At 43.6% G+C, this 23,823-nt stretch overlaps 2 protein-coding genes across 4 annotated transcripts; one reads left to right on the plus strand and one right to left on the minus strand.

Annotated features, from left to right (window-relative positions):
- Window positions 1–62: 62 nt before the first annotated feature.
- Window positions 63–10,530, plus strand: IKBKB (inhibitor of nuclear factor kappa B kinase subunit beta). 2 transcript variants are annotated; one of them, XM_030964201.1, is made up of 21 exons: window positions 63–167; window positions 240–334; window positions 985–1,102; window positions 1,868–1,937; window positions 2,340–2,428; window positions 2,868–2,957; window positions 3,293–3,417; window positions 3,733–3,840; window positions 4,124–4,253; window positions 4,711–4,905; window positions 5,130–5,244; window positions 5,570–5,693; window positions 5,967–6,118; window positions 6,232–6,293; window positions 6,753–6,862; window positions 7,106–7,155; window positions 7,627–7,726; window positions 7,903–8,050; window positions 8,247–8,374; window positions 9,091–9,181; window positions 9,713–10,530. In XM_030964201.1, the coding sequence occupies exons 1-21, from the start codon at window positions 63–65 to the stop codon at window positions 9,779–9,781; spliced, it is 2,274 nt and encodes a 757-aa protein (XP_030820061.1). In that variant the 3' UTR covers window positions 9,782–10,530. The 2 variants fall into 2 exon arrangements, with proteins under 2 accessions (XP_030820061.1, XP_030820062.1); XM_030964202.1 differs by lacking the exon at window positions 9,091–9,181 and having other exon boundaries at window positions 9,713–9,848.
- On the minus strand, window positions 10,379–22,953 carry VDAC3 (voltage dependent anion channel 3). Of its 2 annotated transcripts, XM_030964204.1 has the most exons (10): window positions 22,896–22,948; window positions 20,922–20,993; window positions 19,803–19,852; window positions 18,728–18,730; window positions 15,755–15,907; window positions 14,627–14,679; window positions 13,112–13,339; window positions 12,104–12,254; window positions 11,184–11,241; window positions 10,379–11,011 (listed from the first exon to the last, which is right to left on the minus strand). In XM_030964204.1, exons 2-10 carry the CDS (start codon window positions 20,986–20,988, stop codon window positions 10,920–10,922), a joined length of 855 nt encoding a protein of 284 aa, XP_030820064.1. In that variant the 5' UTR covers window positions 20,989–20,993; window positions 22,896–22,948; the 3' UTR covers window positions 10,379–10,919. The 2 variants fall into 2 exon arrangements, with proteins under 2 accessions (XP_030820064.1, XP_030820063.1); XM_030964203.1 differs by lacking the exon at window positions 18,728–18,730 and having other exon boundaries at window positions 22,896–22,953.
- Window positions 22,954–23,823: the final 870 nt, after the last annotated feature.

Below are 23,823 nucleotides of genomic sequence, written 5' to 3' on the forward strand. Positions count from 1 at the left end.
GCGGCGCTCGCTCCGGAGCCGGAAGCGCCGGGCCCGCGGAGCGCAGCGGAGCCGGGCCCGCCATGAGCCGCCCGCCCGCGCTGCAGGCGCTGACCTGCGGGCCCTGGGAGATGCGGGAGCGCCTCGGCACCGGCGGCTTCGGCAACGTCATCCGCTGGCACAACAAGGTAGGCGGCGGCCGGGCCCGCGGCGCCCCGGCTTGGGAGCCGGGCTCAGCCTAACTCTTGCTGTGTCCACAGGAAACCGGCGAGCAGGTGGCCATCAAGCAGTGCCGGCAGGAGCTGAGCCCGCGCAACCGCGACCGCTGGGCGCTGGAAATACAGATCATGAAGAGGTGAGGCGGGGCGGCGGGGCCGGGCCGGGCGGAGGGGTCGCCGCTCGGTGTCGCGTCAGTGGCGCGGCGGGGGCGGCCCCGGCGCTGAGGGAGGCGCTGGGAGAGGCTTTGGGCCGCCGGGGGATTCCCTTCCGGGAGGTGCCCGCTCCGCAAGTGCGTGGAGGTTCACGCGTAAGGAAATTCACTCTTGGGTGCCACACTGCCGTCCTCGGCTCGTCTGCCGTGCCCTCAGCGCTACAACAACGCTGCTGCCTAGCCTGACCTAACGTCTGTGCTGGGGCAGTCCTTGCGGTGTTTTTTCATTTTTCATTTCATTTTATTTTCGGGTGTAGTGCTCTGATTGCAGTTTGGGTCTTTTCTTGACGGGGCAGCAGACTGCCTTGCATTCCATTCCTTTGCAAGGCTTGTTGCTGTACTTTCTAGGCAGATCTGTAATGCGTGTGTGTTGAAGAAACACACTGGCTTGCAGGTGAAATGCCAGGAGTTGGAATGAGTCCAGATCCGTGAAAGATGCAAACCTTTAGAATTAACTAATTTAGTTTCTAAAAGGATTTGTGACCATGTAGGACTCTAGGTGATAACCAGGAGCATGTGAACCTGTATAGCAGTTGCAGAAAATCACGTGTACTTGCCTGATTTTTGTTCTGCAGACTGAACCATCCCAACGTGGTGGCTGCCCGTGATGTCCCTGAGGGGATGCAGAAGCTGGCACCAAATGACTTGCCACTGTTGGCCATGGAGTACTGCCAAGGTGGAGACCTCCGCAAGGTGAGGTCCCTGGGGAGGTAACCAAGGAATGGACCAGCTTCTAATCTTGTCCTAGGTTTTCTACTGAGGTTTTCCCTTAAAACCTTTGCTTTCACATCCTGATGCTTCCTAATTCTAGTCGTGGCATCAACAGGTGTTGGTGGCTTGGTCTTTGGTGTTATGTTCATCTTTTGAAGACTTAAGTGCTTTGTGAAACTCTTTTTATTTTTTTGGATACGAGTAACACTGTGAGGAGTTTGCACATAAAGAATGAGGGCAAGTGTAGGGGATGTGCAGCAGTATGTGAGCATGGCCAAAACCATTGTAGGGTAGGTGCATCTGTAGGGTGTACCCTTCCTGAAAGTGATTAACTCCTGTCTGTCATAGGAAGAAATAACACATGATAGTTCTAATCCTGAGGCTTTTCCGGCCTTTGCTATAATCTGCCCATAGCTAAAACACAGACCCTAGGCCTGAGATTGGAGTTGGCACTGGCAGGGCACAGGGGAAATGGCAAAGAGGGATGGAACAGACAGAAGGATGAGAATGGGATGACAGTGACTTCTTTCACCTGCTCCTTTATCCTCCCATGCAATTAAACCAAGGCTGGTTTAATTCCAAAGCTGTAATTGCTGCTACCGCAGGTCACAGTCCATAGAGTTTTGTGCTTCTGGAGAATGTAATTGCTGTTGCTGAAATTTCTTGCATCCCTGAGAATTTGTGGGACTGTGGGCCTCGCTCAGGAGAGAGGAGGGAAAGACTGCATTCTGTGTTGCTTACTTGCAGTACCTGAACCAGCTGGAGAATTGCTGCGGCTTGCGGGAAGAAGCTATTCTTATCTTGTTATCTGACATTGGTAAGTGGTAGCAGTACCTTCAGTTGTCTGGGCTATGGAAACCCTTTTAGTCCTGAATCCACTCTCCAAATATACAGCAGTGACCTTAGTGACTCCATTTTAGACTCACCTTTTATGATCTTGTACATCAAAAGTGTTGGGAGTCTGGGGAGGTCCTTGCCTGATGGAAGCTGGCCAGCGTTACTGCAGTTTAAATGAAGGATGTGAGGGAACACCCAGAGAGAGAGAACTCAGTTGTGTCCAGAGTTCTGTGATGCTAACTTTACACCTTACATTCAGTGTTTGATTGTACAAGGTTTGATGTGAAAGCCATGGTTATTACGAGGTAGAACTGAATCCTTACTGAGCTCCTGCTAGGTGCTGTTATTTATGCTCTTACAATTGGCTTTTTCTGTGTCTCAGCTTCTGCTCTCAGATACCTTCATGAGAACAGGATCATCCACAGAGACTTGAAGCCAGAGAACATTGTGCTGCAGCAAGGAGAACAAAGGGTAAGCAGGAAGCAGTTGTCTCTGCCTGCACAGACAAGTCAGCTTACAAGGAACATGCTTCATGCAGTTACATGGGCCCTCTGCCCCAGGATAACACCTGTCTCAGGTCACTGTGTCAGAGGAATAGTATTCTGTGTACAGCTGGGATGAGACATTGTATTAGATATCTGTTAACACCTGAAATTTTGACTTTCGGCTGTTAAGGAAAGAGCCAGACTGTACTGATCTAAAATTGGAAGGGGCTAGACACATAACTGCTATGACACCTTCAAATTCATTGTGGTTTTAGGAATCTACAGTAGCCTCCTGTTTCTACTTCTGTCTCTTCACTGGCACCTTTCTGGTGTAGCTTTGAAGAGCTGAACCTTTTCTTTCTGCTGTGTGATGTGCTTTTAACAGGACTCAGTCTAGCATTCTTATTCTCTGTTGTGTGTTTCAGTTAATACACAAAATCATTGACCTTGGTTATGCTAAGGAGCTGGATCAGGGTAGCCTGTGCACATCCTTTGTTGGGACTCTGCAGTACCTGGTAAGAAAGGAATTCAGCTAGAAGAGCAGCTGCTGCTTTCTAGTGGGGTGGAAGTAACTGTTATCAAGCTTTGGGCTGGGATTAAGTACTTGTGTGGTATGGGGTGTGTTTGTGGTGCTGAAGCTAGCAAAGGTGACTGCTTTTTTGCTGACACTGGGTTTTCTGCTAGTTGCTTCTGTTAGAAATAAGCAGGAGTGCCAGTAACCAGGAATGCTGCTCACTCACGTGTGAGAGGCAGTGTTCAGTAATGTTTCCAATCATTTGTACATTAATGGGATGTTAAGGGATAGAGGAAGCTCAGAGCTTTGTCTCATGTGTGTATAAACTGTTTTCAGGCTCCAGAGCTGCTGGAACAGCAGAAGTATACAGTGACAGTGGATTACTGGAGCTTTGGCACGCTTGCCTTTGAGTGCATTACAGGCTTCCGACCATTCCTCCCCAACTGGCAGCCAGTGCAATGGTGAGTGAGCCCTGGCTGGGTGATAAATGGGCATGATGTGACTTTCCTGTTTACAGGAAGTGTGGTGCCTTGATTCTGAGGATAATATCCCCTATGTTCCTTGCCCTTATGGGAACTGACCCCCTTCACAGGAGTTTGACCCACCTGAGCAAGTTCAGCATTCCTGAATGGGATAAGGGCTGGCTCCTGCAGGGCAGAAAACAGAAACCAAAGTGGCATCTGCATTATATCTACCAAGAGTAGCTTTAAGAGCCTAATAACCTGCAGGATGGGAAAGGCAGACAATTATTTCACCATTGTGCTTGCTTACATCAGGCATACAAAAGTGCGTCAGAAGAGTGAGCTGGATATTGTTGTTTCAGAGGATTTATCTGGAGAAGTCAAGTTTTCTAGCAGTCTGCCCTGCCCAAATAATCTGAACAGGTGAGTACTAGAAATTGCTGTGCTGAGATAAACTGATTCTTCTGCAAAAGGACCAAGATTATATTATATGCCTTATTGTGTTAATCTGTGAATAAATTGAGTGCATGACACAGGCAGTGCTATTGTCACTTTTCAGTCTTGGTTTCTGCCTTCTAAACACTGCATTTGTGATAGGGAGAAGTGGGGGGGGAGTTTTGTTAGTCCTCCCACACAGAACAGGCCATATGGTTACTGCAAATGCACTTTTACCTCTTCTGATCTCCTTCTGGTTTTTATTGCTCAGTGTTTTGTCTGAGAGGCTGGAGAAATGGCTGCAGCTCATGTTAATGTGGCACCCACGTCAGAGAGGTACAGATCCTACGTACGGACCCAACGGGTGCTTCAGAGCTTTGGATGACATTTTGAACTTGAAGGTAAGCAATAGGTCTGTATTACTCTGAAAAATTTTCCAGAGAGTAGTTGCCTGTAGTCTATGAGAGGAAAGGCTTGAATCAGACTTAGGAGAAAGAGTGAAGCAGAAACTCATAGAACTGTCTTCTGACAGTTAGTGACAGGTGCTTTCCTCTTGCTTCTTTGAGGATAAATACTCCCTGAGCTTGTTGGGAGTAGTGAATAGCTTTTGTGCATTTTTAGTTCCATATTCTGGTAGAGGATTCTACAGCTGAAGGTATTTAGTTGCCATGTGGCCTCTCACTTGATGGAGGACAAGAACTTTGCCATAATGTTAGGAAGTAACTGCAGAGTGACTTCTTGAGTCTGCCAAGTGCTTTGAACAGTTTTTTGGGGGTCATTGTCTCAGTCCCTTGATCTCTGCTCTAACATGAGCAATGCATCTTCAGCCTTTCTCATGCCATGCTACTCTTCTTGTAGTTGCTTCATGTTTTGAACATGGTCACGGGAACTGTGCACACCTACCCTGTGACAGAGGAGGAGACTCTGCAGAGTGTGAAGGCCAGGATTCAGTCAGATACAGGAATTCCAGAACAAGACCAGGAACTACTGCAGGAAGCAGGACTTGCATTGTTTTCTCAGAAGCTGGTCACTAAACATACAACTGATAGCAAGGTGAGTCTGGATACTCCCTTTCTTGCTTTTGAGTGAATGAGAAGACACTGCTCTCACTTTGGGATCACAGGACTTGGCATGCTTTTGCCATGGGAACCTCACAGACCTAACAGCCGTTGTAGCATTTGGTGTTCTGCATTCAGCTGAGGAGGACTGCTCTGTTTATGGTGTTACCAAGGCTTGCTTTTCCTGGAAAACCTAGTTGGGTCTTTTGTGTTCTGCAGGTGAATGATACTGCAGCTGCAGACACAGACCTTCTCTTCCTCTTTGATACCAAGAAAGTTTCCTATGAGGCTCAGGTGGCCTTGCGACCTCATCCAGAAAGTGTTGACTGCATCCGTAAGGACTTTCTCTGGCATGAATGTGAAGGGGGGGCCTGTGTTGAGAGTGGTGTCTGTGTTCTGTGTCATGTACAAAGAGTAGAGGCAGCTTTTGCATCAAGAAGCAGTAAAATGGACTGTCATTCATTCTGTTTATCAGAAAAAAGGAAGTGTTTGATTTTGATATACTGGGGGAACTGCACAGGGGTTATCCAGCTCTAGGCTTTGCAGGCAGTAACATGCCCCTCAAAGGAGCAATATTTTGGTCTGTTTTGTGATAACACAACTTTCCAGCTTCATGTTGATATGTACATTTCCCTTTTCCCCACGTCCTCTGTTTTCAGTCCAGGATCCAAAGAAGAATCTGCACTTTTTCCAGCTGCGGAAGGTGTGGGGTCAGATCTGGCACACGATCCGGATGCTGAAAGAGGACTGCAACCGCCTTCAGCAGGGGCAGCGAGCAGCCATGTACGCTGGCAGTGTCTAAAATGCTTATCTCTGTCTTTGCTTTGCTTATCTCTGTGCTCTGGTGAAAGGGAAGACGGAAATGGGACCCTGTTGGAATGGGGAAGCCCATAATTGGAGCTGTAAGCAATTAATGAAAATTTATTAGCTGAGAGTTAGCCCTTTGGCACAACTGCATTTGTCCTCACTGCTGTCTCAAGTGTCTGCTGTGGATGTAAGTGGAAGCCTGGTGGATTTTTATTTTTGGAGGCTAATGGGACCTTCTTGTCCCTGCAGGATGAATCTGTTGCGTTACAACAGTACCCTCTCGAAGATGAAGAACTCAATGGCCTCCCTTTCTCAGCAGCTGAAAGCAAAGCTGGACTTCTTTAAAACAAGCATCCAGATCGATCTGGAAAAGTATAAAGAGCAGATTGAATTTGGAATTAGTGAGTATAGCATCTGGCAAAAAGGTCTTTTCATGTCTCTTATCCTCCCAAAAACACCTACCCCTTTCTCTGTGGACCTGAGAAAGCCAATCACTCTTGTTTGATTCCTGTAGCTTCTGAGAAGCTGCTGTTTGCCTGGAAAGAGATGGAGCAAGCTGTGGAACTTTGTGGGCGGGTATGTTTCTAAATCTAACTGCTTATCATAAAGAAAAAGAGGCTTGTTTTTATTATCTCTCTCCTCCTACCCCTTTTTCCTCATCGTCCCTGCCTTAAATAGAAACTCCTTGTGTTTGGACTGATTCCAGATTTCACATTGCCTTGGTTTGCATGGCACCATTTTTGTCCATTACTAGTACTACATGAAGCTTATTCTGTTTTAAGGCTTAGGAGAAAAAGGGAGATCTTGGGGAAACCCCAAAAATGTCTTGGAAGTTGTTTTATCCAAGAGCACTGACCCAATTTCCTTGAATTGAAGTTACTCCTATTCTCATTTGTCTTTGGCCAAAGCTGCTGTTTGTGTCTTGCAAACAGCAAGAAATACGTGTTTAGAAATATGGATGAGAAAGAGACACTACCACTTACATTTTTTTAAGTGTGAGCCTGTTCTGCTGCTGATGCTCTACCCTGCTTTCAGGAGGATGATGTGGACCAGTTAGTGAAGAGGATGATGGCCCTGCAGACAGACATTGTGGACCTGCAGAGAAGCCCACTAGGTCGTAAACAAGGAGGAACACTGGAGGATTTGTGAGTTGAACTGCCTTGAGCTTCAGATGCAGGAGTGTTTCTAGCTAAGCTTACAGGACAATGCAAGGGCTGTTATTTCCACCCAAATTATGGGGAAGACTTTACACTAAAGATGGCTTTTGACTCATCTGTCATTGGTCTGAAGTGGCAGACAGGTATAGAAAAGGTTTGAGTTCTCAAAACTATTTGTTCTAGTTTTGGTTTTTTGGAAATCCTTTGTTTTTTCCTGCTTTTTCCTTCTAGAGAAGAACAAGCCAGAGAGCTGTACCGAAGACTGAGAGAGAAGCCAAGAGGTAAAAGACACTTTAGCTCAAGGTCAGCTTGCTTTGTGTGGGTGGTAACTTTGGAGATATAGTAATGATCATTGAGAAAACTATCTGCCTTCTGTGCCTGCCCAGACACAAGCAGCACCTGGGCTCTCCTGGACTTGCCTTTTTTTCAAAGGGAGTCAGTTTCACACTAGGCCAGCCTTCCTTTCTTGGTGCTTTGTAAGCTGTTCTCAGAACTCCTCTGGAGCCACAACCATCTGCTGCTGCTTCTCTGTAGGAAGGATAAAAGACATGGCTGTTCCTTTGATACAGTCCCAAGTCTCCTTTTCAAGTTTTTTAAATTTTGAAGAAGGTGGCCAAAATTCAGTGTAATTCATCCCACTCAAACTTGCATATCCTGAACTTTGGATGCTTCAGTAGTGGAAACAAGCCACTAAGAATCTTCTCACTGTCCTATAAACCTAACTTTCTGTGTGATACTGGCTCTCATTCCAGATCAGAGGACAAGTGGTGACAGCCAGGAAATTGTACGACTGCTCCTACAGGCAATCCAGACCTTTGAAAAAAAAGTTCGAGTCATTTATGCTCAGCTCAGGTGAGCTTTGAAAATTTTATTCAGAGTTGAGAGAAGGCATTTTCTCTTCCAGAAGGTTTAAAACTCAATGCATACAGCTAATGAGATCTTGCAGTATTGCAGAAAATAAATAACTTCAGGAATGATCTACTGCAGTGACCCACATGTGATCTGATTAGTTTTTCCTTTTTTAATAGCAAAACAGTAGTTTGCAAACAGAAGGCATTGGAGTTGTTCCCCAGAGTGGAGAAAGTGATGACTCTGATGAGTGAAGATGAGGAAACAGTTGTTAGGCTTCAGGAGAAACGACAGAAAGAACTGTGGAACCTCCTGAAAATTGCTTGTGTAAGTGAAAGATAAACTCCACTTTAACCCAAGAATGTGGTTTGTAGCATATGTTACTGAAATAAGAGTAAATTGAGCATGTCCTATGGTTCTTTATTTTGAATTTGTATTTAAACCTATTCCAGCTTGTCTCATATTCCTGGCTGCTGAAAACTAGTGGAAATAATTGCAATTGAATATTCTGTGTTTTCTTCAGAGTAAAGTACGTGGTCCTGTTACTGGCAGTCCAGAGAGCATGAACACATCACGTCTTGGTAGCTCGGGTCAGCTGCTGCTGCAGGTCCCTTCTGGAACATACAATTTGTCAGACTCTGTAAGGAAAAGGTGAGGCCAAGTCTGGAGTTCTTCAGCTGCTAATGCCAGCACTGCAAAGCTGGGCTTCCTGCTTTATGAAATAACGGCACACAGGGTTTCTCATATTTTACACTTCGTGTTCAGCTTGTGTTGTCAGCAGCCTTGGTTTACTTTAGTAATTAACATCCTTGGGCTTGCAGATCTTCCTTACAAAAAATGGGGAATTGTGTATAGCTTCACTTCCCCCTGCGTCACTAATAGTGGCGGTTTTTTGATTTTCTTCCTTTAATCTGAGATGGTTGGGCTCACTTGGAAGTGCACTGCCAGCAAGAACTGTTGAAGCATTGGCATGTAAGGTGATAGCAGCTGAGCTGTATCATTGAGGAGACTGCAGTGGCCAAGCATGGGTGGTTCTGGCTTCCTCAAATGAACCGGGTCACCACTTGGAATGAGAGACCTTGGTTTGTTTATTTGCATTTTGCTCCAGCCTTAAGTTTACAGGTTTCTCAGCTTTTTCTCTAGCAACAGTGGTTCCACATAATAAGAACTCAATTCCATCCTGGAATACATTTGTAGTAACTCGGGGGCTGCCACCAACTTTTCAAGTTGCCGTATGAATTACAGACCTATGACCTGACTGATTTCAGTGTTCTGCAGTGTATCTGCCAGAAATACTTCTTGATGATAGAGGCAGCATCTCTTTAAACTGTCATAGAAATTAATAGTGTAATAATTGCCCCTTTCAGTGAGGAGCTACTGCTGGAATCTCGGAAACTTTGTAGCCAACTAGAAAATGTGATGCATGACACAATGAAGGATCAAGAGCAGAGCTTTTTGGTAATGTATTCATTCTTCTATAAATGGACAGGGCTTCAAAGTTCTGCTTCTGCAACTTTGCCACCACTAATATAGCTAATTGAAATCTGCAATTTACTCCTGGACAAGGGGAGAGCAGGAGCTGCAGAGATAGGAAGCACCTGTTCCCTCATTATCTGTTCACTGACTTGTTCTGCTTGCCAAGACTGGGAGCCACGTGCTGGGAACTTGTGCTGAACAGTAAAGGATGGGGCAAAGCACTTGGCTGTTGTATGAAAATACTGCAAAACTGCACACAAATTTAAGATCACTGGGTGGCAGTACAGTGGTGGGCAGGGATGCTTAATTTAATGATGCAGAATATTAAAAAGATTCTAAAATACTAGAGTGCAAGTAGGTTAAGTTTCCTTGATAGCAGTCATGTGGCTCATCATGAAATTATATTGACCAACTTGTTCATAGTAATTTTTTTTTAAAGTTTTTAACATGCTTCAACTTTATTGTAGAGAAAGCTCAACTGTAAGCTAATGTTGAACTTCATTTATTCTTTAGGCTCTAGACTGGAGCTGGCTGCAGCTTCAGGTGGAAGAAACAAACAGCCCAGGACAAACGGAGATGTAAAATCACTTTGGTTGCCTCTGAAGCCATGCTACTTTGGGAAGCCAACTGTGAAAAGCTGCTGCTCTGAGAAGGGAACATCAATTGCCTCCTTATACTGTCACCAACTGCTTATGTGAGACACATGGCCTTAGCTTTTAGTACCCACTTCTCAGACACTTTTTCACACAGATACAGTAGGGAATGCCTGTTCTTAACTGCTTGGAAAATGTTCTTAATTGTGCCTTAAGACAGCAGATACTCTGTCCTGATAAATCTTCCCTTAGGCATCACCTGTGGCTGTTTTGCTGCAATTTAGGCTTTCTAATGAACAATGGACAGATACCCAGTCACTGGTAATGTCACCTTCCTAATGAACTGTGAACTTAATTTCTTAACTTTGCTGATTTGCACTTTTTTTTCTTTAAGTGTAATGGTTGTACTTACCTAATACTTGTTTCCTGTATGGGAACGAAATTATCTAAAACATGTAAACTTTTGGTTCGCTCTTTTTGATGCGCTCAATAACATTTTAATGGAAAAAGCTGCTTTCACTGTGCGGGTCTCTAAAACGTGAGAGGTGTAAGAATGTTATCCTAGAAACCACAGGAGAAGGAAATCTTCAGTGTACAGGTATCTTGTAACAAAGCATTTGCAGATTATCTATTAATTATGCTAAAAGTTGCATGAAAAGGAAAAAAAAAAAGACCAAAAAACCCAGCTGGATGGAAACTTGGTGAGAGTCAACACACACCAACCTTGTGTTCTGACCGTGACCAATTTATTTCATTCTGATGTAACCCCAAATTTCCACTACAGCACAGAGACCTCCTTTTATAAAAGGCTGTGAAGTATAGGACATGCAAAATGCAATACAATAGTGGGGGAGAGGTTGGATTTTCTTCTGGTTTTTTTGAAACAGATTTAAAATACAGGAAACTGAAATGTGGCACAAACATCACAACTTCCATGCATGCCTTCACGTGTCTTCCTTTGTTGTGCTGGCACACTCTGGACTTCAGCATTGAGTTAAAGTCATTCTTGGGAAGAGCAGGAAGTTCACACTTCTTCAAATTTCAGAGTAATATTAAGGCTGAAATGCATGGGGTACACTTTTCCTTCATCTTCCAGAGCACCACCAGTTGTTTTACTTCAAGCTGTGTTAAGCTTCCAGCTCAAATGCCAGCCCGAGTTTGTGACCTCCAGCAGCGAAATTCTTGCCATCAATCAAGCCTGAGAGTGTCAGCTTTACACCTACAAAAGCAAGTCATGAGAACCATCAAACACAGATAGATCCCTTTACTTCTGAGTCTGCATAAACACTTCTAGCTCCTTTGTTCATCTGTTCTGTTCTTAAGACAGCAGTGAATTAAACCACAGTGCAGTACTTAACACTATTTGCTCATTTGCAGTGAGAATTACCTACCAGGTCGGAGGGTGTGAGTGTAACCAATTCCAATGAGGCTGGCATTGTTCACTTTAGCCTACAAGGAAAAAAAAATCACAGTATTTATACACTGAATAGTTAAATATTCAAACAGAAGTGTCCCAGTGCCCTGAGAAGGGGCTTATCCATTAACACTCTTGAGCTACTTGCAGACCAACCTCTATTGGTTCCAATCTTTTCTCAGGAGTTTCCACCTTAAGCAAATGGTAGTCCTACACCAATTCTGCCTGCACAGAATGCCATGCTGTTCTTCACTGCCTCCTCTATTGTCTTTATATCCTTTAAAAGCTACTCACTACAGTCCCTCAGAGCCTCTTCACATCACTCAGGAGTGATTTTTGTTCTAACGAGCAAGAAATACACAAATATGCAACCCCCTATTTGCATTGCTATGTTTTGAGCTCTTTACAATAGCATTTCTAATCTTTAATTTTGGTTCAATGGTCCTGGAACTAATTGTTGTTTTGAAACATAAATACTTGTTACTTCAGTTCTTAGTATTAAAACACTCACTTGTCAGCTGACTTTCAAGGGTTAACTTACTGTTCAGAAGCTGAACTTCCACCATTGTAACCATAATATGGTTTTACATTATGGAGTTCAGAATTAAAAGGATATTGTCCTTTCATTACCTTTTAAAATATATTTTGCAGCACACTATTCCAAGCATGCTAGTCAGACTATTTCAATATGGACAAAATTACATTTAGGACTTCTTTTCCCCAATAATTTCACATATGTGATGTGTGAGGTCCCAATTTAAATTTAAACCACAACAGAAGCCACAGTTTGCAATCTACCATACTTCCTCGGTAACTAGTTAAAGCAACTGCTTCATAACACGAATTTTCAGTGTTTAGGGGAGCTTGAAATACTCATTTGTGTAACAAAGTTCTTACCGCAACAGAGGACTTTTCATCCAGTTGGTACCTTCCAGCAATACCAAAGCGCGTGTTGTTACTGCCAGCAGTCCATGCAAGGTTGACTGATGTCTCAACCTTACTAGTCACCTTCTGATAAATAGACCCACCAAACTCAGTGCCATCATTCCTGTTTGTGATAAGATGCAAGTGTGTCAAGCCTTGCCTTGTTTAGTAACTCCTCAGATTAACCCTTCCCCACAATCATTTGATCATTATCTCAACTGAACCAAGAGATCCAACACTTCCCTGAGCCCAAGCTCACTACTGGCAGACTGATGCTCATATTTTTTTACACAAAACATATTTTGCTTTGCAGAATGGAACAGGATTTTCCAACAGCCAGAGTCCTACAGTTTGAGATTCTGACAAAAAAAACCCCAAACAACCCACCCAGACAAATGGCAGTGGTTACTGCCACTGTGCAGCAACACACAAAGGAGACTTCAGTCATGGGAATGAGGAGACTGAAAACCACGTTGTTGCATTACAGTTGTTTAAATGTTCCATCTTCAAAGCATCTCAGGCCACGTGAATGCCAAGACTAAATCTAGGCAGGGATGACAGCTGGACACAAACACAATGCTACACCTGCCTTTCTCCTTCACCTTGGCCATTTCTGAGGGAGAAACTTTCTCTCTGATTGAGAGGGGGACAAGGTACAGTAGTTTAACTGCAGGCTGTTTTGTCTTGTGCCATTACAGAAGTTAAAGCTCACAGCTTTTAATTACAAATTACCATAAAGGGCCATGACCATCTTAGATATACAAACCCCAAATTTACTCTGAAACAAGGTGTCAAGAGAGCCAAGAGATGGGAAGTTGTCCCTATTTTAGTTGTACTGGAAATGAAAACACTGAATATAAATTAATTGGAAACAAATCAGCATCCCCTTCCCTTCACCCACCTCTGACCTAAGGCCATTACTGCTAACCATTCCTACAGTTTGGCTCCTCTGATGTTTTTCTAGGCTCAGGTAATACTCACACATTAGTGTGCAGCTGAAAGTCTTCTGCCTTATATCCCAAGGCAAAGTTACGTTGTGTGATCTTGTACTTGGCTGTATCAAAAGCTGTCTGGTAGCCAGCAAGCCACCCTTCATAGCCCACCACTGCCCAGCCATAAACAGTTGGTCCAGAGAGATCAATGTCTACGCTGCAGCCTACATGGACATAATCTCTTTTGTAGGTGGTCTTCAACTTCCCACTCTTCTTCCTGCAGAAACATGCAGTTTTATCCACAGGATAAAATGTAGTTTTATTTTAATATGTATGTCCCTTAAGGCCAATTCATGAAAGTGCTGTATTCCCTACTCCAAACTTGACTGCTGCTGAAGAGGGCACAGGATAAGGATCATGGTGCTGTGTATATTCACCTGGTGCCACTTTTCCCCCTACCACCCCAAACTCCATACAATCCTCAAGAAGCAAAAGAGACAAAATTCTTTCTCCTTAATACTTTAAAACCCATCTGGTTTCAAATTTTTTTTTCTCTGTGAGTGTAATGCATTATGGCATCATCAGTTTATTTCAGGAGCATCCTGAAATAAACCTGCAGCAAGAGCTGTCTTTGAATGAATTTTTGTCTGTTTGGTTATCTCCGCTGTTCCTTCCTTGTGCATTGCTTGCTTTCCTTTCTTCACTGCTCCTCTACCAAAACCAGCTTTCTTCATCCTCCAGCCATCATCCCCTTAATCTGCATTTTTCTGGCCCTCTTGTGACACCTCTTCCTCTCTCCATTGTGTGTCTGTTGATTTTGCTATCAATTCAAACACAACTACAACAAAACTTTAGCACCTCTAATTGTCCCCCCAGCCTCCTTTCTCTTCCACTCAAGACACAGCAGAGCACTTGTGCTGCCAGTCACTCACACCTAGGCCTGGGGTCTCAATTTTGACTTAGCTTCTAATTCCTCATATCCAAGCAGCATTTCAAGCTCAAGTCTTCTGACAGGCTCTCCCCATCAATAAATTAGTACCAATCCTTATTTGCAAAGCAGTCTCAATCTTTGTGCATTATTCAGACAGAAACACCCCTCCTTTGCTCTGCTACTTACCAAATTTAAGTACATGTTGAGAAAGACAAGAAAGAAAGAATTGAGAAAGACAACTAAGTGCTATTCCACTGCCCATTCTACCTCCTCATTCAACTGTGCACAGACATCATCTGGCCAAAAGCATCAGCACAAAAAAAGAAATAAAATTGGCTTACTGATTTGACAGCCTGAGGACTGTCAAGAACATGAAGATCTAGTTGTTTAAGGGGAGAGTTAGAGATGAGTACCTACTGCAAAATGATAAATTTGCCACTGACCAAATGCCTGAAGGATTCTTTCAAGCAGAACTTGTCCTGAGTTAAGTATTACCCACTGCCTGCAGAAGATTCTACAGTGATTGCAGAATCTTCTTCAATAAATGCTGAGCTTTACACAACGAGCAAAGTATTTTTACAAGTTATGGGAAATTCTAGCAGTCTGCAGATAAAGGTAATAGAAAATGTTTACCCTGTGTTTGGTACAAATGTAGTGTCAAGAGCCACCTTCAACCCGTCAACCATCTGCAAAGAAAAATACACATCTGCTCAAAAATCAGCTGAAACATCATTTCTTATATTCCACTACTAGAACTCTACTTCCTGTCTAAAGAGAAAACAAAATAGAACTATAATGTCTCCCTCATGATTTCCAATGAAATCTGAAGATGCTGCATGATGAAGGATTAAAACAGGATCTTTTCTTCCCACAAGGAAGCCCTTGAACAGCACAGACTTTATAAAACCTTCCTGGTTTTACATATAGGAAGTTGACACATCTAGTGCTGACAACAAGAAAATTATTCACAGAATAATGACAGAAAGAAAACTACTCAAGTCATGTTTCCTTATTCTTTATAGTTCAAACAGTCCACACAGTAGCTCAAAAATCTCTCTCATAATCTACAGATACTGTGTTAAGACCAAAGCACATACCCATCTCATTGTCTTATTAGCTAGACAGCACTTTCCATTTTAAAGCACAAAGGTGAAAGTACAAACGTGAATGGCCCTACATGGCAGATGGCACTACAGAATCTTTACTGTCTTTGGCATCATTACCTTATACTTGAGGCATTAAGTGAAAAGCATAAACCTGTTAATGTCAAAAAGAACTGTGTTTTGAGAATGCTGCATGCTAGCAACCCTTTGTGGAAGCAGGGCCAAGCTGCAAACACTCATCTTGCTCTTCAACCTTACAAAATATATTCAATCTCAAACGCAGCCAAATTTGAGTTCTTATACATTAAAGCATTTAAAATGAGGAGATCTGTCTTTAGTTTCCCTGCCTGGCTGCAGCAGTGACAGTTCTACATAGTTAGGTTCATTCAACAATGTTGTTCATTCCACACACCTGTAACTGCAGTAACTGTGCCCCAAAATCATTTTCTAGCACCCTCCACTCCCAGCCTGTGTGTTCTGCAAATACATGTAGTTTCTTTTAATACTCCAGATACTTTTGTGCAATTTTCATTCTCCATTTGTGCATTTTCTTCTCATTTCTGGAGAATGAAATGAGACGAACAGAATATTTCCGTTCATCTCAATACCGTCTCATACCAGTTGCAGAAACATTTCCAAAATATCTACTCAGTCTTACTTTATTCTCGACACAAATTTCTGTTCCCAATGTGTTATCTGTGTTCCACTTCTGAGTGAATGTAAGTCCATGGCATTTGTCCTTATATTTGGTCTCTAGACTGCCCGAAGCCTTGCCCGTGTCCGTGTTGGAAGAACCGACTGCATTGAATTCCTGTCGAGAGCACAACATCACAGAATCACAAAACAGTCTCAGTTGGAAGGGAGCAGAAGAATCATTGAGTCCAATTTTTATGAGAATGGCGCACACAGAGATCAAACCCACAACCTTGGCATCATTAGCACCATGCACCAACCGAGCTAATCACAGGGTCATGAGTTTTAGCAGTCTTTAGATTTAATTACATTCAGTTTTCCCACTTGTCAAGTGCCAGCACTCACACCCTTAGGCCTTTTGACAGAACCCTCAAAATCATCATCCTCCTCTTCCCTATCCCCTACCTAAAATAATTTCTTTTGTGTCACAAAATTTTGTGCATCCCTGTTCTGAATATTTCTTTTATTGAGGTGTACTGATAGAGCCTTGGAACTTGCCTAGCATGGCAGAAGAATGTTACACAAAGACCTGACACCTTCATTCACTTCTCATCGTGGGAGTTTGATTACTTGCTACCCCCCATCTTAACTTTACCACACTTTTCCCCAAGCTTATGCATCAAAAAGTCCTTTTTCTGGCTTCCACTGCCAAAGTGGCAGTTATTTCAACACTTCACAATGTGCTCTGTGCCTTCACGTGACTCTATACCCAGATACAAAAAGATACTTGCTTGGGATACAAAGCTGTGTATATTCCTGGATTTTTCTTCATAATCTCCTATAATTTCCTTTATCATTTTACTAGTACTGTCCCAGTTGTGGATGAAAAAGGACCTGTTGCAGTCCTGGAAATCTGCTCCCCCTTAGGAAAAGCAATGCTACATTCAAGTTAGGTGAATAGGAAAAAAAGTCTTTTCTCACATTTCTCTGAACATCTTGTGTGTTTCTGCACTGTAATAATTTCCCCTGCCTGTGTTTCAGCAGTGAAAATGTTTTCTGGAGAACTGATGCTTTTCATACCAACTGCTGCACCCTAACATTGTGGTTCTCCCTACCATTTATGCTACTGTCATTTACACTCTTCATATACTGTGGTGATGACTTAGGTACCTTTTCCCACAACTTCCCTTTCATTCCCTCAGTCAGTAACTCTGCTTCAGAAGCTAAGTCACCCTTCATAAGGCACCTTCAAACTGCAGACCTTTTCTCCTTCACAGTATCAGAAACCTGACCTGAGCACCTTGATCTGTCAGGCTGCTCCTTCACTCAGCACTGTAATGGAACCCAGCACCTGGAATTTTGTGTAACATGTATTTTGTAATGTGCTATTCGGTCGATTCTTCACACACCAGAGCTTCCTGTTATTTAGTGGACTTGAAATCTCAATATTACATCTCTCCTGGAACAGCTCAAGAGAGATTCTACTCAGTGTTCCGTGCACAGCTGAGTTCTAAGCAGTGAATGGGCACATTGCCACAGTAGTAAGCTCAAGGTACATGAGTTAGGTTTTAAGAAGTGTCTGAGAACTTCTCTCATTTGTTATCTCTCCAATATTTCCCTTGAAGGAAGATAAACAATCTGTCACTACATTTACAAGTTTTGTCTCTCTTGAAGTTTAAGTATTGAAAGATTTAAGAGATGGCAGGATCCATTTCCAACATAGCCAAGCTTTGGAACCCTGACTTTTCTCATTCCAGGACTGTACTCCTGGATGTATATTTCTTTGACAATTCTGGATTTTGCAGAGCATACAAGGATACAAAGACTGTCTTTAAATGGTTGTGAAGTGCTAGGGAGACAGGTCACATTCCTTACCCACAGTCTGGGGCACTGAGGGATGCTGCTGGGGCAGGAGGAGACACTTACTGAAAATAATGCACTACTGCAACAGCACAGCAGTTATTATAACACATCTAGCCAGCTACCAAAACATGTGACAGAAGTCAGGATGTGTTAAGACCACTTTAAGACATAATTTCTATACAGTGTTCTAATGTCACTTCCACAAATTGAGTGTAAAGACATCTCAAACCTGCATCGGAATTCAGAAGTAACTGTCTTCTAATCTTACAGCAGGAAACTGATTAAAAAAGCTTGGTTTCTTTCTCAGATCAAGTAAAGGACAGATAATAAACATTAGTCTCAAAGCCAAAGGAAATAAAAACCCCTGCATTGTCAAAAAAAGCCAAAGCATTCTGTCAGGTGTCAAGAACTCAAATCTGCTTCTGGAAGCAGACGCCACAGAGACAGAAGTCTGCTGCCATCAGTCTTTATCTGTGTAAACTAGAACACCTCACCAAACCATAATTTCTTGAAGTTTTTGTAGCTGAAAAATCCAACTCATTCTGGCTCCATGTCACACAGCAGTCTGCAGCAGCAGTTAAGCACAGCTCCTCATTGTCCTTCTAGTTCATGGTGCCTGGCATCTACAGGAATGCCATGCACTTAGCAGGCAAAACCACTTGCAATCTATGAAACAGTTATAATCAACAGACACTGTCACTGTGGTTTTCTAAGTCCACAGGAAAACCACCCAAACGTTTGTGTTGTAACAATGTGAGGTACTGTGAGTATCCATGTATGAATTAGATCTCGTGCTTTGTTCCTAACTTCATCTCCATCCCCAAAACTCTGTTATTGTTGCATCAGAATCACTAACAAGCTCAAAACTGGGAGCAACAGACAACTGTACCAATACCATGTCTAGCTTGTTTTCCCTCTTGCTGTTGTGGAGTGCTGGACAAAGATTGCAAATGGCTTTACATGCATGGATCATACAGCAGATCTAGGGCTATGGACACAGTCAAACTGTACAACATAAATAACAACACAACTAAAAACAATTCACCAGTTTAAAAATGACTTAGTATGCAGCACAAAAAGCCTTGTCAGATAAAGCAATAAAGAGCCAACATGTCAAAACGGTCACCATTCTTACCAACTGGATAAACATCCAAAGAAAATTGCATGGAAAAGAAAAAGCCCATTTTAGAACTTAATACAGTTGTTCATGTTCCATCACAATCAGAAGGCAGCATAATTAACTATTAGCATATTGTTTGAGAATCAAAACTTCCAGCCAGGAAAACTGCCTATCAAGAGATGTCAGTAAGCAGCAGCAATAGTATGGAGATCACATAATTCCATGTGCCCACACGTTCCTGGTGCACAATGCAAGTAATCATCAAAAGCTCAACTGAGACACAATACAGTCATACAGAAGTAAGGACTTACACCATTTGCACGATGAGGATGCAAGAGAAGGAGGGAGCTCAGGCAAATATGGTTACAAAGTGGGCTGAGAAACAACTTGTCTTACCAATCAGAACAGCACTGAGCTGTAGGTAACACATGCAGAACTCTGAGGCAGTGTAAGAAAAATATTATCTAGTAGATAATGTATGCCTGTGGTTAAAGATCAAAATTATGACACCCATTCCTAGTTTTGCCAGCTCTCCTGTGGAACTGCGAGGAAGCTCCACTTGTCCATCATTAAAATGGGGATCACAGGATATTCTTGTTACTCAGATTCTACATAGAGGATACTGCAGGACTGTTGTCAGTTTTAATTAAGTCTTGAATTTTAAGCACAGTGGAAATGAGTGAAAACACAGTTAAGTTAAACTCCAGTGCTTACTTGTCCCTTGACCTTTTGCATAAAAGTCCCTCTGGACTGAAATTCCAATGAAAACTAGTGACTGCAGGGAAACTCAGTTGCATTCATCAGTAGAAATGACAGCTATGTAAGGAAGAAACTCATGTTTGGGATGTGTCAATGGAACAGGCAGGAAAGTAACAACAAGGTGTATGAAAATTCTTGCATGCCACAGGGAAAAAAGTGCTGCTACATCAGCTTCATACTATTGCAGAAATATCTCAGTCAGCTGTGAGTTTTAAAATGAGAAATGAAAGAGAGAAGCAACACCTGCTAGCAAGTTCTAATACTTGTTACCAGCTCAGGAATTTGTCCTTCCATTGCTATGCTGGTGATGTTTCAAGTCCCCAATACTTACCACCCCACTGGAAGACTTGGTCTTCAACTCTAACTTGACCATTCCAAATCCTGAAAATAAAATAGCACACAGCACCTGTTTCATTGAAAGACACAAACAAGGCTTATTTCCAACACACCCAAAGGATGCCACAGGGTACACTGACCTGAAACAGTTTTTATGTTTAAACAGTTGTTCAACATATTGAGGGTTACGAGGATTATGAGAAGGATGATTGAAGGAATTCTGACAACTCAAAGTAAGTTGTCTCATAATTTATAATCATAACAGACACCAAACATCAAGTATCTCCACTTTCTGTAGCTACCTGCAGTCTGGGACCCATCAATACAGTTAACCATCTCTTCTGATTTACTTAGTTTACACTTTATTTCTGATTTCAGGGCAGGAAATTTTTCTTCTCCTCTACTTCAAAAAAATGCTTCAACTTATTTCAATCAGTGCCATCTACAGCAGTACTACTGCTTTCTTCCTTTTCTGTCTGCTCTGAATCTAGGGAAATATCTGGCCCTTGCACTAAGGAGAAAAGCTTGAAGTAACTGATTCTAAAGCAGGGAACTTGAGTTAATTTTCAGCAAAGCCTGAACTCCAGGGTGGGAGAGACCAGACCACAGTGCATTTTAGGGATTTTGGGATAAAAATGAAATCTTTATTGCACACAAACTCAGATTTTAAAAAATCAACACTTTCTAGTACTGTTTCCAGAAAAGGAGCAAATGCAAATACTGTGAAAATACCTGCACTCCAGCTTTAACAACAGGCTATTCTGATTAACATAAAGATCATTCTTCCTCAGGAACCTGTTACTGCCACAGCAATCTGTATCAGTATCCCTGACTTAATGACTCTAAATAGAAAAATCAGAAGGTAAAAAAAGGAGGCAGCATTTTTCAGAGACTGTTCTGGAGTGCATACTAAGGTCAAACTTGTAATCTTCCCCTCAAACTCCCTGTCACTGCAGTACTATCATAACTCATGTGCAAAATTCAGAATCAAAAGGGGCTAGATGCTCCAGGGCTCTGCTGGGAGGGTTTTAGGGAATCTCTGAGGTACCTGTGTTCTTCAAGATGCCTAAGGAAAAAATATGAATGGTGATCAAACCATCCTCATCCTACTCACCATATCCCTTGTTGAAAACATCCCTGGCAGACTTTCCCAAGTCACAGTATGACGGTGGGCAAGCCATTGGATCTGAAACACACGGGAAGCTCTAAGAATCTTGGCATAAAATCCAAAGCATTAACAAGCATCTATGATTAGCAGTCTCTGAGAATGTCACCAATACACAACTGTCAGATCTTTGGAGGATGTTCATCAAAGTCATCCTTGCATCGTTGCTGCTTTGTCCAAAACAAGCTTCAATTCAAAGAATTTCTAAAAGCCAATCTATTATTTATAATCACTGAACTCCACCTGTTACATTCCACTACATATGCTGGCCTCACAGTCTTACATTGCAGAAAGAACTCACGGGAGCTTTATTGCTGTTCTGATAATGAGGAAACGTTGATTTTGTGATGGGACCTCTCTGCAAGGGACCTCGAGTGGCAAAGGACATCAACGCTCAACAATTCCAAAGGAAAACAGGTGTCACTTCCATCTGTACTTTTGACTTCACAGAAAGCTTCTTCAGAGATGTGAAAAATATGAAAGAGATCTCTGTATACTGTCCAGTAGCCATCGGTGAGTACTTCTGCACTGTGCACACAGGGCAGCAAAAACTAAATTTGCTAATAGGGGTACATTTCCTAATGTTGTTACAACTACATGGGAGAACACAGCTCAAAAGGATGGGCATGTAATATTGCATGATGATACGCAGATGATACATTTTATTAGTTACCAAAATTTAGGGATTTTGCATCAGAAAACCCACAGTAAAGAAGTAGGCAAACCCCAGTGGAAAATTAAGTCTTCCTCTTCTAAAATAAGTTTGCATAAATGTAAAGGAGCACCTGCTCCAGTAGAGAAAAGATATAAAAGATGCTCCTTTCATTTGATTTTAAGGACAACTCTTTGTCATCCAAAAACGTGACATTTAGGATTTCTGATGTTGGGTGTTGCAGAGAAAAATAGGAACAAATGCATCAGCAGTAGGAATGGCAATCTCTTGTGTTTAGACCCCATTTTAATAAGGCTACTGAGACATCTGGAAAATTCTAAGCCTGTTCACTCTCTTTACAATATGCAGCTATATCTTCTGTGTTCTGTGTGTTTGAATGTGTACGTTAAATTTTATGCAAGCATTTAAACAGTATTAAAAAAGAGATTCTCGAGGTTAGCCCATACTGAAACACATGAATTCTTTGCTAACAACAAGCAGCTCTACTTGCACAGCAGACCTGTCTAGAAGAACTGAGCTCGGTTTCACAACTCTTAACATTAAATTTGAATGGCAACAGGTGACGGAACACAGTGTGAAGCGGGAAAAGAAACGCAAGAATACCCGCATCGCTCTGTGGAATTAAGTGTAAAAAACCAAAACCGGCCAAAAAAAAACCAAGCAAAGCAATGAATCCTTGCACAAGCAATGACAACCACCGTGAGGGCGGTTTCCCGTTTCCTGAGGGATGCGGCGGGGCCGTGCCCGCGAGCCCCGCACGCACCTTTGGCGGCGGGGCCGGAGGGGCGGCGGCTGCGCGGCCCCGGGAGCGCGAGCGCCGCGCCCGCCGCGGCTCTGCCCGCGTTACGCAACGGGTAACGGAGCGGGCGCGCTCCGCGCCGCTTCCTCTCCCGGCCGAAATGCCGGCGCCGGGGCAACACTCGCTCGCAGCCGCCTCATAAGTTCGTGCCTCCCGGCCGAGAAAGCGGAGCAGCTAGCAAGAGCCCCGGCCGCGCGGTCTCAGAGATAACAGAGCCGGCCCCGCGTCCCGGGGCCGCCCCTTCGGCAGCGTGTGGGCCTGCGGGCGAGGAACTGCCGCCGGAGCGGGCGGGCGGCCGCCGCCCCCTCGGGCCTCCGGCAAGGTGTCTCGAGGGACGGCCGCCTCCCCCTCGGTGAGGCGCAGAGGACAGCAGCGGGCTGCGGGCGGACAGCGCCGCGAGGCCCGGCCCCACCCGGCCCGGCCCTGAGCCCCGCCGCGGCCCCGGCGCTACCTGCCGCCCGCGCTGCCTCCGGTACGGCTCTCGGCGCCCCCACGTCCGCATGCGCGGCGCCGGCGCTGCGCACGCGCCCGGGCTCCGGCCCCGCCCACCCCCGCGCGGCCCCGCCCCGCCCCGTGCGCGCGGCCGAGGCGCGGCGGGAGCGCGCCCGGGGCTGCCGCCGGTGCCGCGGTACCGAGCTGTGCTCCCGAGGGACGGAGGAGACCTCCGGAGGTGTTCAGTGCCTGTCAGAGCCGGTCTGAGACTCCAGCGGGCACGAAAGGTCCTCTCAAACCCTTCACTTACTGTGAAAAATTCGTATTTTATGATTGGCTTTTCGCAAATATTGAAATGAATATTATATGTGTTATGTTAGAAAGTGATGCGGTATTAATTTTCTCAAGTGCTGTGTTAAATATAGTTTTAGGTTATAAAAAATGTTAAAATAGAAACGATGCTATGTAGGATACTTTTTTTAAAGAAAGGACTCGCAGCGAGATAGCAGCCACAGGACACCTGAATCTTTCAGATAAAAATAATTTATTGCTCCATTATCAGAAGAAATGAACTTCTTCCCGCCTCCAAGGCGCTGTCAGGATTCAGAGGAAGAAGCTGACACTGCCCAGACAGAATCCTGTGTTTGAATGGAATTTATGCATCATGGATGAGGTGTATGAATATGCAGCAGGTTATTGTTTTTAAGGGTTAATCCTCTGTTAACGTGGGTCCTTTTTTGGGCTTATGTACCCAGACTGTCTGTAACTATTTCTATTGTCTCACATTATCCTAATGCAAATGAAAAAAAAAAGACAGTGTGTATTTATATAATTCACAAAAAACAGGCAAGCTCTCTGAAGAAGCCCTTTTCTTTTTTTGCCTTATGGAGAGAGACTGGCAGTTTTATGGAGAGACTGCAAAGCCAACAAATTCTGTGCCAAGGCCA

This window comes from Camarhynchus parvulus, chromosome 22 (genome assembly GCF_901933205.1).
Source record: "Camarhynchus parvulus chromosome 22, STF_HiC, whole genome shotgun sequence".
In the NCBI taxonomy this organism is placed as follows: Eukaryota; Metazoa; Chordata; class Aves; order Passeriformes; family Thraupidae; genus Camarhynchus; species Camarhynchus parvulus.

What these genes read in the sequence shown, in the direction of transcription:
- IKBKB (XM_030964201.1), top strand. Translation starts at nt 63, where the DNA reads ATGAGCCGCCCGCCCGCGCTGCAGGCGCTGACCTGCGGGCCCTGGGAG. An exon ending in TGCCCAAATAATCTGAACAG is followed by an intron (nt 3,841 to 4,123) that starts GTGAGTACTAGA and finishes TTTATTGCTCAG; the next exon opens with TGTTTTGTCTGAGAGGCTGG. An exon ending in ACTGAGAGAGAAGCCAAGAG is followed by an intron (nt 7,156 to 7,626) that starts GTAAAAGACACT and finishes CTCTCATTCCAG; the next exon opens with ATCAGAGGACAAGTGGTGAC.
- VDAC3 (XM_030964204.1), bottom strand. Translation starts at nt 20,988, where the DNA reads ATGGCTTGCCCACCGTCATACTGTGACTTGGGAAAGTCTGCCAGGGAT. An exon ending in TGTTTTCAACAAGGGATATG is followed by an intron (nt 19,853 to 20,921) that starts GTGAGTAGGATG and finishes TTTTATTTTCAG; the next exon opens with GATTTGGAATGGTCAAGTTA. An exon ending in AAATTTGTGTCGAGAATAAA is followed by an intron (nt 14,680 to 15,754) that starts GTAAGACTGAGT and finishes TTTTCTTTGCAG; the next exon opens with ATGGTTGACGGGTTGAAGGT.